At 44.0% G+C, this 13,018-nt stretch overlaps 1 protein-coding gene across 6 annotated transcripts in view; it reads left to right on the top strand.

The window, feature by feature from the left end:
* Window positions 1–13,018, top strand: part of FAM118B (family with sequence similarity 118 member B) — a 126,858-nt gene that overhangs the window by 77,303 nt on the left and 36,537 nt on the right. For 3 of the 6 annotated variants that reach the window (XM_082274277.1, XM_082274275.1, XM_082274276.1), the window contains 2 exons: window positions 8,950–9,202; window positions 9,519–9,746. In XM_082274277.1, the coding sequence (XP_082130403.1) occupies window positions 8,950–9,202; window positions 9,519–9,746 (481 nt within the window). Of the gene's footprint in view, window positions 1–8,928; window positions 9,203–9,518; window positions 9,747–13,018 lie in introns of all 6 variants that reach the window. The other 3 variants (XM_082274274.1, XM_082274272.1, XM_082274273.1) reach the window with 1 other exon arrangement.

Below are 13,018 nucleotides of genomic sequence, written 5' to 3'. Positions count from 1 at the left end.
TTGTTAGTGGCCATGCCATTCCCACGACAGCTGTAACCTTTGCAGAGCTTATTATTGGGAAAAATTCCCCCGGGTTTGGGACTTTATAGGCACAAAAGTAATAAAAAAGATTTGAATATACACAAAAATAAATAATTTATTCAAAATACACAAAATACAGAATTTCAAGATAAAGAAAAAATCTCAAGCAACAATGGAATATTGGCTACTCCGAGACCGTCAGGTGGATTGAGAACGTGCTATTCCTGCTGAAAGACTATCTGGCAAAATAAACTAGTGCTTGGCATCCATACCTTAGGACTTCAGATGGCCATTTATATATATGGGGATAATACTTGTCTGACACTACATCCAGTTCAACCTAGGATATCTTCTTTATTCCTAAATGGAATAAAAAAGCACTGCCAATCTGCAACACGGTCAACCGACCTTGTTTTTAGCTTGATCTGCAAGCACCATAGTCTAATGCAAGTATAACCATAACACTTCAAAAGAACCACCCCTGAAGAAGGAAAAGGTGTTTTCCGAAATATATTGGGTTCCAGGTTCTAGATAGGGTTATACTTATTGTCATTCCATTGTTGCTTGAGATTTTTTATCTTGAAATTCTGTATTTTGTGTATTTTGAATACATTTATATATTTTTGTGTATATTCAAATCTTTTTTATTACTTTTGTGCCTATAAAGTCCCAAACCCAGGGGAATTTTTCCCAATTTTTTGCATTACCAGGGATGTGGCACACACACTAGGAACACTGGTCACGAGCAAAATCGGGGGGGGGGGGGGGGGGGGGTGAGTGCAAACCCAAATACTCAACCTGTGGGAGTCAGAGCTGGACCTTGTACTGGGAGACTTTGTGCATTATCTTTACACAGATAATTCAGCAGACTTACAGTATCAACCTGACTAGCCTCCAGGGAGGGGACTACACAACAGTAAGTCATCGACCTACTGAAGGAGGATGAAACCCTGACCAGTTGTCCAAGACTGCAATGTAGCATGGAGTGCTATGGAGCAGACTGCAGGTGAGTATATAGCCTTAGGAAAGACGGGCACAGGTTAGTTGGCAATCGTCAAAACTGAATGCCGACTTCCGGTTCCGGCGTCAGATGGTGAGGACGTGAGCGGCTCCTCTCCCGCTGAGCCTCCACTGAGCCTGCCTCACACACCCGCCGAATGGATGCCATTCTCGCTGGGAATTCCTCCTGCCGTCCCCGGGGACCCCCCTGTGACTGACATACTGGCTGTGCACCGAGCCATCCACCCAGCTTGCTGCCATTTCACAGGCCGCGCCTCCCTTCACAGCAGCAAACATGGAGGACTCTGCTATCACCCTCACAGGGGAGCTGACAGGCTCTCTCCCCTCAGGTACAGCTCTGCATACTAACACTGGTCCAGAGGAAGACATAGCCCACCTCCGCGTTGCTGAGGCAGTAGCTGCACTTTTAAGACACACAATAAATGCAGCAGTGGAAACAGCAGTAGCCCAGGAACAGGAGCTTGGGGCACAGTCAACAGCTGCATGAAGCTAAATTGAGAATAGCTACTCTGGAAGAGGACATGCAGCAGGCTTCATCCTCTATACATAGCCACGACCTAGCATTTCAAATAATGCAGGAAAAAATTAATGACTTGGAAAACAGGTCTAGAAGAAACAATTTACAGATCATTGGGCTACCTGAATAATATGCCCCCTCCTCACTATTGGACCTCTGCTCTAAAACTATTCCCTCAGCTCTGGGTCTACCAGCACCTTGTGTTGAAAGAGCCCATAGAATAGGGCCCAAGCTGGAAAACCACACGTCTCCTAGACCCACTATTGTCCGATACATAAACTACGCTGATAAGCACCTCATCTTGGAGCAATATAGACAACAGAAACAGCTCGCAATTGATGGTCACAAATTCCTTTATTTGCAGATTATTCCCTTATTTGCAGATTATTCCCAGGAAGTCTCTACCAAACGCAAAGCGTTTTCAAAGATTTGCTCCATGTTTAATAGTATCAAATTTACTATGGCGTTCCCCCGCCGTTCTACATGTCACCTCCAGAGATGGGGGAACACATTTCTCTTCATACCCCCCTGGAAGCGGAGCACTATCTCACCACACATAATATCCCGCTACAAGGAGAAGCTCCCCAGCCAGAAGACCCTCTCTTTCCTGTAAATCGCAGAACAGCCCCTGTAAAGATTCCAGCAAAAAGGGGCGGTTTGGCACTTTCATTCCTTCCTTTAAGCCATAACCCCACCAACCGGCTCATTCAAATTGCCTTTGGTCCTCTCTATTGTGGACAGAACTAAATTACCTTTTATCAAACACACCGGGGATGGAACTTGTACTTTTATAATCATAGGCTTTCAATCCAGCCTGTGTAGGTCTCCAGGACCTATGGCTCACTCAAGACCAAATAGAAAAAAGTGAAGTCTTAGATGACATGTTTTATTTTTATTTGTATTTTTGTTGTTTAAGTTTTGTATGCTCTAACCTGGCCTATTATGGGCTCCTATCTCTAGATGCTGTGCCTTTTCAACTCGTATCATATGCCTTCTTATCCGCCATGCAGGTCATACCCTTTACCTCGCCCACTCAGCTCACATGATTGACATTTGGAGACTTGTGCATCCCCTTGACAGGGAATTTTCTTTTTACTTGAATCCTCACGACTCATGGGTTAGACTGGATTACTTTTTTCTCCACCCCTGACCTCCTCCCCTTTATCCCCGAATCAACCATTCATGAGCTGGCCATTTCAGACCATGCCCCCATTTCTATTGAGATCTCAAATGGCCCCCCGCTAGACACACCTAAACTGTGGAGGTTTCCCACCTTTCTGGCCAAAAATCAAGACTTACAAAAGATGCTTTAGGAGGCGTGGTCTGAGTTCATCAGATTAAATCATACTCCCGACATAGACCCGATTTTACTTTGGGAGACTGGAAAAGCCTTTCTTAGGGGTATAATGACAGCATATGTTTCTAAATTTTTAGAAAAACTCCTTAACCAAATTTCGACAGGCAAGTCTACGACTTCGACAAGCCCAAACTGCACTGACTCTACAGAGCACCCCCGAGACCAAAAGACTCTGGCAGGATGCCAAAAGAGATTTTGACCTATGGATTGAACACCAAGAACAAACTAGAAATGCGAGATCCGACCTCCTCTTCCATAAGCATGGCAATAAGGCAGGGAAGTTACTCGCCAGGTTGACCAGAGGTCATTGTAAACAAAAAAAAAAAGACGACACCGACCTAGATCGATAGGTCAGCGCTCACTGCAACAACCTTAATAATGGACCATGCATGATGGATGCAATTATACAGAGTCAATAAATGAAATCCAAAAACCTGTCCATAGACGTGAGACTCCGATGTGACGTGATGGATGGATGGAAATGTGGTGGTCTCTGACGTGGAAGATGTAGGAAGTCCAAGGGACTTGAGGGTGCAAGGACCGGCAGCTCCTTGGTGAGGTGAGGGATCCCGCCAGACATATAGATCCAGGAAAACAAGGGTGCCAGGTCAGAAGTAATACTTTGTAAAAACAACTTTTATTAAGAAGAACTTACATAAAAGCAGGCCAGCGTCAGCATGCAGGTGATCAAAGAAACGGGTCCCGAAACAACATAATAGACTGAGGGATGATGTTGGTGGCATACGTCCAGCATCGGGTGTGCCGCTGGTATCCAGGGATGGAGGTCTGGAGGTACTGGGAGGAGTCCGAACACACCTCCCCCGGGGATGTCGGCAGCGCTCAGCCAAGAGCCGGATGTACCGTCACTGGGCACTGTCGGTTCCTCCACGGAAGCCGGCAGGGAACAACTAAGCAAGCTGTGAAGAGGAACTATTAATAGTCCTGTTATGAATGTGACAGGGGTCCTCAATGATTGCTAATGAATACTATAAATGAACCAATTGAAAAAGGGGGATAAAAACCAATTGGAGAGTGATAAAAACATATAAACCTGAAAAGGGGAGCTCATAACTGGGACATATGGCAATGTATGAATGTAAAGTATACATATGTAAAAATGTGTATGCACCTACATACATGAGGATATATACATACACTACATACCTACATACACTACGGATTAGTGCCAGGACATGTGGGTTTGCCACTGCACTTTCCCTGCACCACTCTGCATTAAAAAAGTCTGTGCCCTTCTAACTCCCCAGCCCTCCTGGCCCCCAGCGCCGTGCCCTTCTGATTCCTGAGTATTGTGCCCCCGACCCCTCCCTATACCTTGCCCTCCTGACCCCAGCCCTACATCCTACTGACCTCTTTGCGCTGCCCTATATCCTTCTGACCTCTGTACACTGACTTACATCCTACACTGGCCAGAAATCAGAGCAGATAGCCAGGTCTGAAACTAGTCAAGAAAATCAGCCTGCAGTACTAGATGTTCTGCTTTCATGATGAACTCATCAGACTTTGGGGGGGGGGGGGGGGGGGTGACCAATCACTCCCCAGACATGAAAGAAATTGTGAATGAAAGTGAATGCTGAGTTTCTCACCAAAGCTAACTTTTAGGGTAGGCTAATATTTTTTTTTTTTTTTCTTTGTTTTGTTTTTTTACAGTGACATTGGTTATAGCATTTTTTTCAAAGTTTTCTTTGTGCCATCTTATTATTATTTTTTTTTTAAAAGGGGGGGTTGCTGCACCCCAGTGATCTTTCATCTCTTCAATGTTGTCCAGGTAGATCCCCCCCCCCCCATCTCTCTGAATTTGTTCTATATAGAGAAATTAGGACCTCCTTCCTTTGCTGGTGATCCCTCTAGTGATACATGCCACATTTTTGTTCCCTTTCCCCACTGCTAGACCACACTGGTTGCTCATTTTGCATTCATTTGAAATAAGCACCCCCATCTTTCCTCTGTTTTTATGAGCAACCCTGTACCCCCAATTATGTTCTCTACTAGAGAATTATTTCTCCTTAAGGCAGACCTTCACACAAAAGGGGAAGTTCTGCTTTATGTCCTCCTCCCCCTTCCCCCTCTACCATATTTGGCATATCATTTGGGGGTGGGGGGGGGGGGGAGTGGGTACCTAGTTTTGACAGGTACCCGATCCCACTTCTGCTTGGATCGCCTAGGCGATCCGAGTGGAAGTTCTCTCCTTCGTCCCCCCCAACAGTCTCCTCCTGGGACCTGTGACTAGTCCCAGAACAATGCGGGACCATTTACAAGAGACAGCATGGCTTACGCACGTGCAGTGGGCAGCCAACTGTGAAGCCGAAAGCAGCATAGCCGGTTGCTCACAGGATACTGGCGCCAGGAACCCTAAGGCTAGTGAGGAACTGGCCCAGGGGAGGATGGCGCTGGACCCCTTGACAAGTGTCCTTTTTAGTAAAAGTAGCTACAGGATTTGTAGCTGCTGACTTTTTTTTTTTTTTTTTTTTTTTTTTTTCCAAAGTGAACACTTTAAGTGCATTATTTTTAAGCTCTTTTTAGAGAAGACATTTTACAAGCTGCCTGTGTCAGTTAACAAGTGCAATTTATCCCACCTGAGCACACAGTCAGGTACATGCTGGTTAATAAGTAATCCCAGCAGTTTTCTCGGCTGGATGAGACGCACTTCAATACTCCTCTCCCACACCGCATGATTCTTCTGTCAGATCTGATTTTTTTTTTTTTTTTAATTAATCAACAAGGAAAAAACGAGTCCCCATTACTGGTCAGTTCAACTTGGGTTTGATGAACAACAAAGAGCATAAGTATCAAAATGAGGAAAACATATTTTGATACAGCAAACACTTTGAATGTAAACCTGTAGTCTAGCTTCATGGAGTTAATCTGGCTCCTGTCCTGGTTATCTGGTACCTTGGTTGAAGTCCTTATTCTTGCAGAGAAGCCCAAAATCCCAGGGTGCTCTATAAAGAAGGCCAGAGCTTGTATAGTTGCTGCCACATGTTTATCACTCTTGGCCAGTGAGGTCAACCATTGTGGTTTTCTAGCCAGCTAGAAAGTACAAGTGTCAGATATGAGTGATACATACCAACAATGCAGACTATGCTTGCAGTTTCCTTTTACAGTGAAGCATGGGGGTTCCAGGCTCCTGTGGTACACTGCAAGAATAGTTAAGATACCTGTTGATGGAGGAAGCTTCACTTCATGGAACCCTTATAAATTCACTTTTATCACGGAGATCTATGTTTTAGGCCTCATGCACACAGGGCATTTTTGCAGCGGCTTTGAGGAGCCTCAGACGTGTTTTTTTTTTTTGCAGCTTAAAAACTCCCCTCCATGTTGTTCTATGGCCTCACGCACACACAGGCTTTTAGGAGCTCCAAGTGGCATAGGCGTTTTTAAGCTGCAAAAAAAACCCAGGGCCTGTGCGTTCTGATGACCAGCATCAAATGTAAAAACGTCTGACGCTACTAAAGGCTGCTTGACATTGCTGATACAGCGTTCTTCCATGTTATACGTTATTTTTATTTTTTTTATGTGAAAATCAATGGTTCCCTATAGGAGCCCATTGATTTGAATGGAAGTCGCATCACAAGTCAGATCGGGATGATCCGACTTGTGGTGCGACTTATGCTCTGAGAATCTTGAGGGGGAACTCCCCCCCCCCCCCCCCCCCAAGGTTCCAAACCAGGCCCTTCGGGTCCGGTATGGATTTTGAGGGGAGCCCCACGCCGAAAAACAGCATGGGGTCCCCCCCCCAAAATCCATACCAGACACTTATCCGAGCATGCAGCCCGGCAGGTCAGGAAAGCGAGCGGCCCCACCCCCTCCTGGACCATACCAGGCCACACGCCCTCAACATGGGGAGGTGGATGCTTTTGGGCAGGGGGGGCTCTGCAGCCCCCCCCCACCATCCCAAAGCACCTTGTCCCCATGTTGTTGAGGATAAGGGCCTCTTCCCGACAGCCCTGGGCGGTGGTTGTGGGGGTCTGCGGGCAGGGGGATTATTGGAATCTGGAAGCCCCCTTTAACGGGGGGGGCCCCCAGATCCCGGACCCCCTCCCTATGTGGAGTATGGGTTACATTGTACCCCTAACCATTCACCCCAAAAAAGGCAGTGTATGTAAATCATGACAAGAGACATTGTATGTAAATCCTGACCTGCCCGACTGCATGCTTGGATAAGGGTCTGGTATGGATTTTGGGGGGACCTCACGCCTTTTTCTTTTCAGCGTGGGGCTCCTCGCAAAATGCATACCAGACCCGAATGGCTTGGTTTGGAACCTGGGGGGACCCCTGCACTTTTTTTTTTTTTTTTCATTTTGGCGTGGAGTTCCCCCTAAAGATTCTCAGAGCGCAAGTCACACCACAAGTCGGATGACGACTTCCATTCAAATCAATGGGCCTGTTAAAAGACGGCTCATAGGCATCCATTGATTTTGAATGGAGGCAGAAAAGCTCTGCTAAAAGCCAACGTGGCCAAACGTGCAATAACGCCAATGGAAAAGGCTACTAAAAGCACGTTTTTACGTCTGCCTTTTCCTGGCATTAGAAGTGGTTCTGCAGCTAATTTTTTCTGACGCCCTGTGTGCATGGGGCCTTAGCAGTGCATATTTACTTTGAGGATTTGTTTAAGCTTTTAGAATTCTGGAAGGAAATATTAAAATTTTGTAAAGAAAATTATACCTGTTAGAATCTCTGCAGAGGTTTTCCTAGAGCTTAAACCTTCCTGTTTCTTAAATTTATAGAAGATACTTTGATGATACTCTTTAATGTGGACATCAAACCCAATGCCAAACCTAAATAAATTGAGCCCCCCACCCACCCACAGAGCCAGAGATAGGCAACCTCCTCAGAGGTCCTTCTATCTCCCAGTACCAGCCCAACTGCGACTGTGGACATCAATGTGTGTGAAAGCCTGCCTAACTGCCTACATTAGCCACTAGCTACAGCAGGTATGAATGTAAAACAGGTATGATGGTGCAGGAATTGAGGCTGATCTGCAGTTTAATGGCGCAGAAATTTGGAGCTGATCTGAGGTCCGAAATAAACTGATGCTTAAAGACTAAGGTCACCTTCTTTCGAAAATAGCCTGTGCAGTCAAGGGGCCCCAGTATGTGTGTGTGTGTGTATGTGTGTGTGTGTATGTATATATGTATGTATATATATATGTATATGTATATATATATATATATATATATATATATATATATATATATATATATATATATATATAATAAAAAATGTTGCTAGTACATGAAAACTGCTGGCTGCTCCTTTTTTAAAGGTTTTCGCATCCTAGTAACAAGGCACAACTGGGAGTTCTTCAGTCAGGCTTCCAGGAGGGCCCAGATAGCCTAAAGTGTCCATAATATTAATGAACATTTTAAAAAAACACTGTTTTTTAATATATACTGGGACCCCCTTGGCTGCAGAGGCTATTTTCTGGAAAAGGTGAAGATGGCATTTAATGTGGAAAATATTTCTGACCTAAGCTATTAAAAACATGAGATAGTTACCTAATCTGCAAAAATATCTCACCTGCAGGTTCTCTCCTGTGCTTCCATCTGGCAATTGTTTAGATATTAAGCGAATGGACAAGTAATGGAGTCAGCCCCTGGTTACTTCAACCACCCTGAAGTGCTAGCATTCTACTTTTTATTTAATTCCCCTCTCCGTTCACACCAGCTGTAAACGGCAGCACAACCAAACCTACAGGTTTACGGATCAGATTACAAAACTGGGCCGACATCTTCCCCTGAGAGCCTTCATATTGGGCTTGGATGAAGGACTACCCATGCCGATTTATATTTGGCTTAATAATTAACCCCATTGCTGAGACTTTTTTTTTTTAATTTCCTGTCCTGGTGACACCAGAATAAGGGAATGGGAGGACACTTGCAACAATGAAAACATTGTCAAAAGTTCAAAGCTCAATTTACTTTAATAAAAAATAAAATTGGTCTTTTAAACTGAAGCTACCACAGTGGTCATTGGTCTGTACTAGCTCGGTTAGATGTCGTCTTGTGCCTTTCAGAAAACTACTGCCCAGTCTGAAGACAAAGAAGCCTCAAGAGCTGGTGTTGGTGATCGGGACAGGGATCAGTGCCGCTGTCGCCCCCCAGGTTCCTGCACTGAAGTCCTGGAAAGGGTTAATCCAGGCCCTGCTGGATGCCGCCAACGACTTTGACCTCCTAGAAGAAGAGGAGAGCAAAAAGTTCCAGAAGTGTCTCCACGAGGACAAGAACTTGATTCATGTGGCCCATGACCTCATCCAGAAGTTGTCCCCGGTCAGTGCCTGCACACAATAGTATATACTACTAACTGCTACTAGGGTCTACAGTAACTGTGAAGAAACCCACCACACAACAATGTAAAGAGAGAAAATGTATTTAAAGTGTTGGTTAGCTGGTGAAAAACAAATGCCAGGGTGGGATGGGGGGGTCATATAAAATCAAGATAGATGGTGTCCCTAGTGGGAATCAAACCCAGGACCCTGGTGCTGCAGAATCACATGATAAACACCCTACCATATTGCAACAGATAAATCCATTTCTGTTTTTAGAATTCATTGCTATTGAACCTATTTCTTTCAATCTTCTGTAGCGCACCAGCAATGTGCGGTCCACCTTCTTCAAGGACTGTCTGTACGAGGTGTTCGATGACCTGGAGTCCAAGATGGAGGACTCAGGCAAGCAACTGTTACAATCCGTGCTGCAGCTGATGGAGCATGGTGCTCTCGTCCTGACAACCAACTTCGACAACCTTCTGGAGATCTACGCCTATCACCAGGGGAAGCAGCTGGAGTCCATCGACCTCACTGATGAGAAGAAGGTAACGACAGACGCCATCGTCAACCAGCATCCCATGTAAATGACACTGCTGGGAGGGACAGGGAGATTTTACACATGATTATCCCTTAAATGGTTACAAAATACATGATATAAAGCCTCACTTCAGGCAAAATCTATATTCAGTAGATTGTGAGGAAAATATAGTCCCCATTCGCATTAGGAGCATGAAACGTAAAATGTTGTCTTTTTTTTTTTTTGCTCTTAAAAGCCCAGGTACTGCATACAGCTGACTATAGCCATGGATGGCTATGAAGGGTATACACTGTTTCTCGCATATAGCTTACAGATTTTCAGCATTAGGGAAATACCATATATACAGGATCACAAAGCACCGGCATATGTTGACGTACAACCATTTGTGTATGCAGCACCACAACTTCATTGTACACTGTGCATGAGGTCAGATACCCCTGGTGCAGAAAAACATGGGCCACATGGGGCCCGGCAGCTGTCTTTGAGCAGCCTGTTTGCCTTTTGGGCACCTTATTGAACTTTGCAAAGCTGCATCAGGGTGGCGGGTGCTGAAGCGGTGTCTGCGACCCAGCATTTGGCACTGAAATACAGTACTTTGAGGTGGAGCTGTCTCATCCTAACTTGGATGAGGCAAGAAAGAACTTTTTGCTGGAGCTGACCGCTAGTGTGATAGGGTTAAACCTCACTGACACTGCAGAGATCACCAGTGAGTGTAGTGTTTCACTACCTCTGCAAAAGACCATCAGTGGGCAATGGGAGGATTATATTTCACTGGCATTGCAAAGACCACTAGTGGAAGGTGGGGGGGAAGGGATTCATTTTCCCTGCTTCAATATGACATCTGAAAATTTGGACTCGATGTCAAGGAGCCACCAACCAGCCCACTTAATGTCATTGATAGTTAAAGCTTAGCTGTTTTTTCCTCATGGACAATAAAGACACTTTTAAACTTTCCCAAATAATGCCTTGCTTTTTGATCAATTAATGCTTTTTTTTTTTGCTTGATATCAGGTCAATCTGCATAATTTACAGTGCCGAGGTGCTGGAGGGAGAATTAAAGCAGGTGCCACACATCACATCCAATGTGTTTCAAGGAAGGAAATTACATTTTCCTTGATTCCATGGGAATCCACTGACACGTTGGGTGTAAATGCTAGTGTCCTTCCCACCCACAGGAGGAAGTGGTGGCATCACCGCTTTCCTTCAGGAAACTGCAGATAGGAGGAAATTTGAACGAGAGCCAATTTTCCTTCTGGAGAAAACAGTGGTGCACAGTCTCAAGAAACGAGGGACATGGGGAACTCCTGCCTGGAGTTCAGCTTTAAAGTCCATTTGCACTTATACAGCCAAATTGGGATAACACCTACTTACATTTGGTACATGTTCTCAATCACATAGCATATCTTAAAAAACGTTTTAAAATGGCTGCTTATGCTTAGATGCTTATTTCTGATATATACTTTTGCAAAAGAAGATCAAAGGCTTCCCTGGGGGTTTTTCGCAGCAAATAGGCTAGTAAACAAATTTAAATTAATTAAATCTTTAATCCTTTGCTAGGGCGGACCAGGATTAAATCTACTTTGCAACTGATGAGATCTGCCAGCACAGTAAAGATGGGGTTAATTTTTGACAAATTGAAAAACCAAATGATGGGCCAATCTAGGAAATTCTTATGCAGCAATTAATTGTTAGGCATATTAAATGCCAAAATAATATAAGGAAGGAGAAGGGGGGAGTAAACCAGTAAATTTAAATGGAAAAACTAAGTAAAAAGAAAAACTGGTTTGATTTACTACAACCACCCAGTCCAAATGATTAAAAAACATTTGGACATAAATATCACAAAACATGTATCAAAAGACTGGCATGATGAAAAAACCGCACCAATAGACAAACCACAAGACACACATGATTGTAAGCCCTAAAGAGCAGGGCCCTCTAGTTTCTCCTGTTTTGAACTGTATTGTAATGCCTCGTACACACGCAACGATTATCGGCCGACCGATCGTCCGACTTTTGTCCAGAGTTGTGTTTTGTTGGTTGGAATGTGCCTAGACTGCACACTAATTTTCTCGGCCAACAAAAATCTACTTCAGAAGTGATGTCATGTGATGGTTTACTTTCCGTGTGTTTTTTCTTCTCTGAGCATGCCCAGTCTTGCTCATCAGATTTTTGTCTGCCGAAATCTGTACTGACTTACAGAATATCGGCCGTTGTGTTGACGGCCAAAAAAATTTTTATAGCCTGCACACCAGATTTTATTCGGCCGAAAAGTCGGAGTCGGTTGTCGGAAGCATCATACTAACAAGCCGAAAATCGGCCGATCGGACGTTGGCCGAAAATTCACGGCCAATTATCGACTCGTGTGTACGGGGCTTAACTGTCTATTGTCTTCCCTCACATTGTAAAGCACTGCGCAAACTGTTGGCGCTATATAAATAATGTAGAATAATAATAATAATGAATAAATAAAATCATCCAAGCATAACCCCTCCCCCTCCATTCTTAATGTCAGGTAAACCACATGAAAGGTGAACATATACATATATGTAAACGTAACCATAAAGAAACAAAGGGGATATATAGATATAGATATATATAGATATATATATATCTTGGTCGACCATTCACATGGGCTGGTATCAGGTAAAAAAATATATACATAGTCTCCTGGTAGATACTCATACGAGGAGGATTCAACCCACATAGGTAGAATAAAGTGCTTTAAGTACGTTGGAACAATTCAAGCTGTGCAAAGTTTTCATCCGTAAGCGCAAGAGAACAGTTGGAGTTGCTTGTGTGTGTGGTCTAGAGGAGGCTATATCAAAAAACACTTGGCATAGTAAACATGTAGAAGTCAATAGATTGTGTTGTTTATATACCTCCCTCGCACATCACACAATAAGCAGCACAGAATTGGAAGAATTCCTCATATCCAAAGCAATCAACATAAAGTAAATGGCGTTGTATACTCATCCATGGATGAAATCCAAATAATTGTCCAGCATGTGGTGTTAGGAGAGACCAAGCTTGAGATGTCAAATGATCCAGGATTAAGTCCACCGTCCAGTCATGAGAGTTCATGCCAGTCCTTTTGATACATGTTTTGGGATATTTATGAGCTTTTTTTCTTTTTCAATAAATGGTTGATTTCTTTTCCAGTGTTTTGATATCATTTGGACTGGGTGGTTTTAGTAAATCAAACCAGTTTTTCTTTTTACTTAGTTGTTAATTTTGACAACCAGCCACCCCAGCCTCTACATAAACAAAGAGAGCTAA

This window comes from Pelophylax lessonae, assembly GCF_965119305.1.
Source record: "Pelophylax lessonae genome assembly, chromosome: 12".
In the NCBI taxonomy this organism is placed as follows: domain Eukaryota; kingdom Metazoa; phylum Chordata; class Amphibia; order Anura; family Ranidae; genus Pelophylax; species Pelophylax lessonae.
Note: the sequence above shows the minus strand (reverse complement) of the source record. Positions and strands in the feature narration are given on the sequence as shown.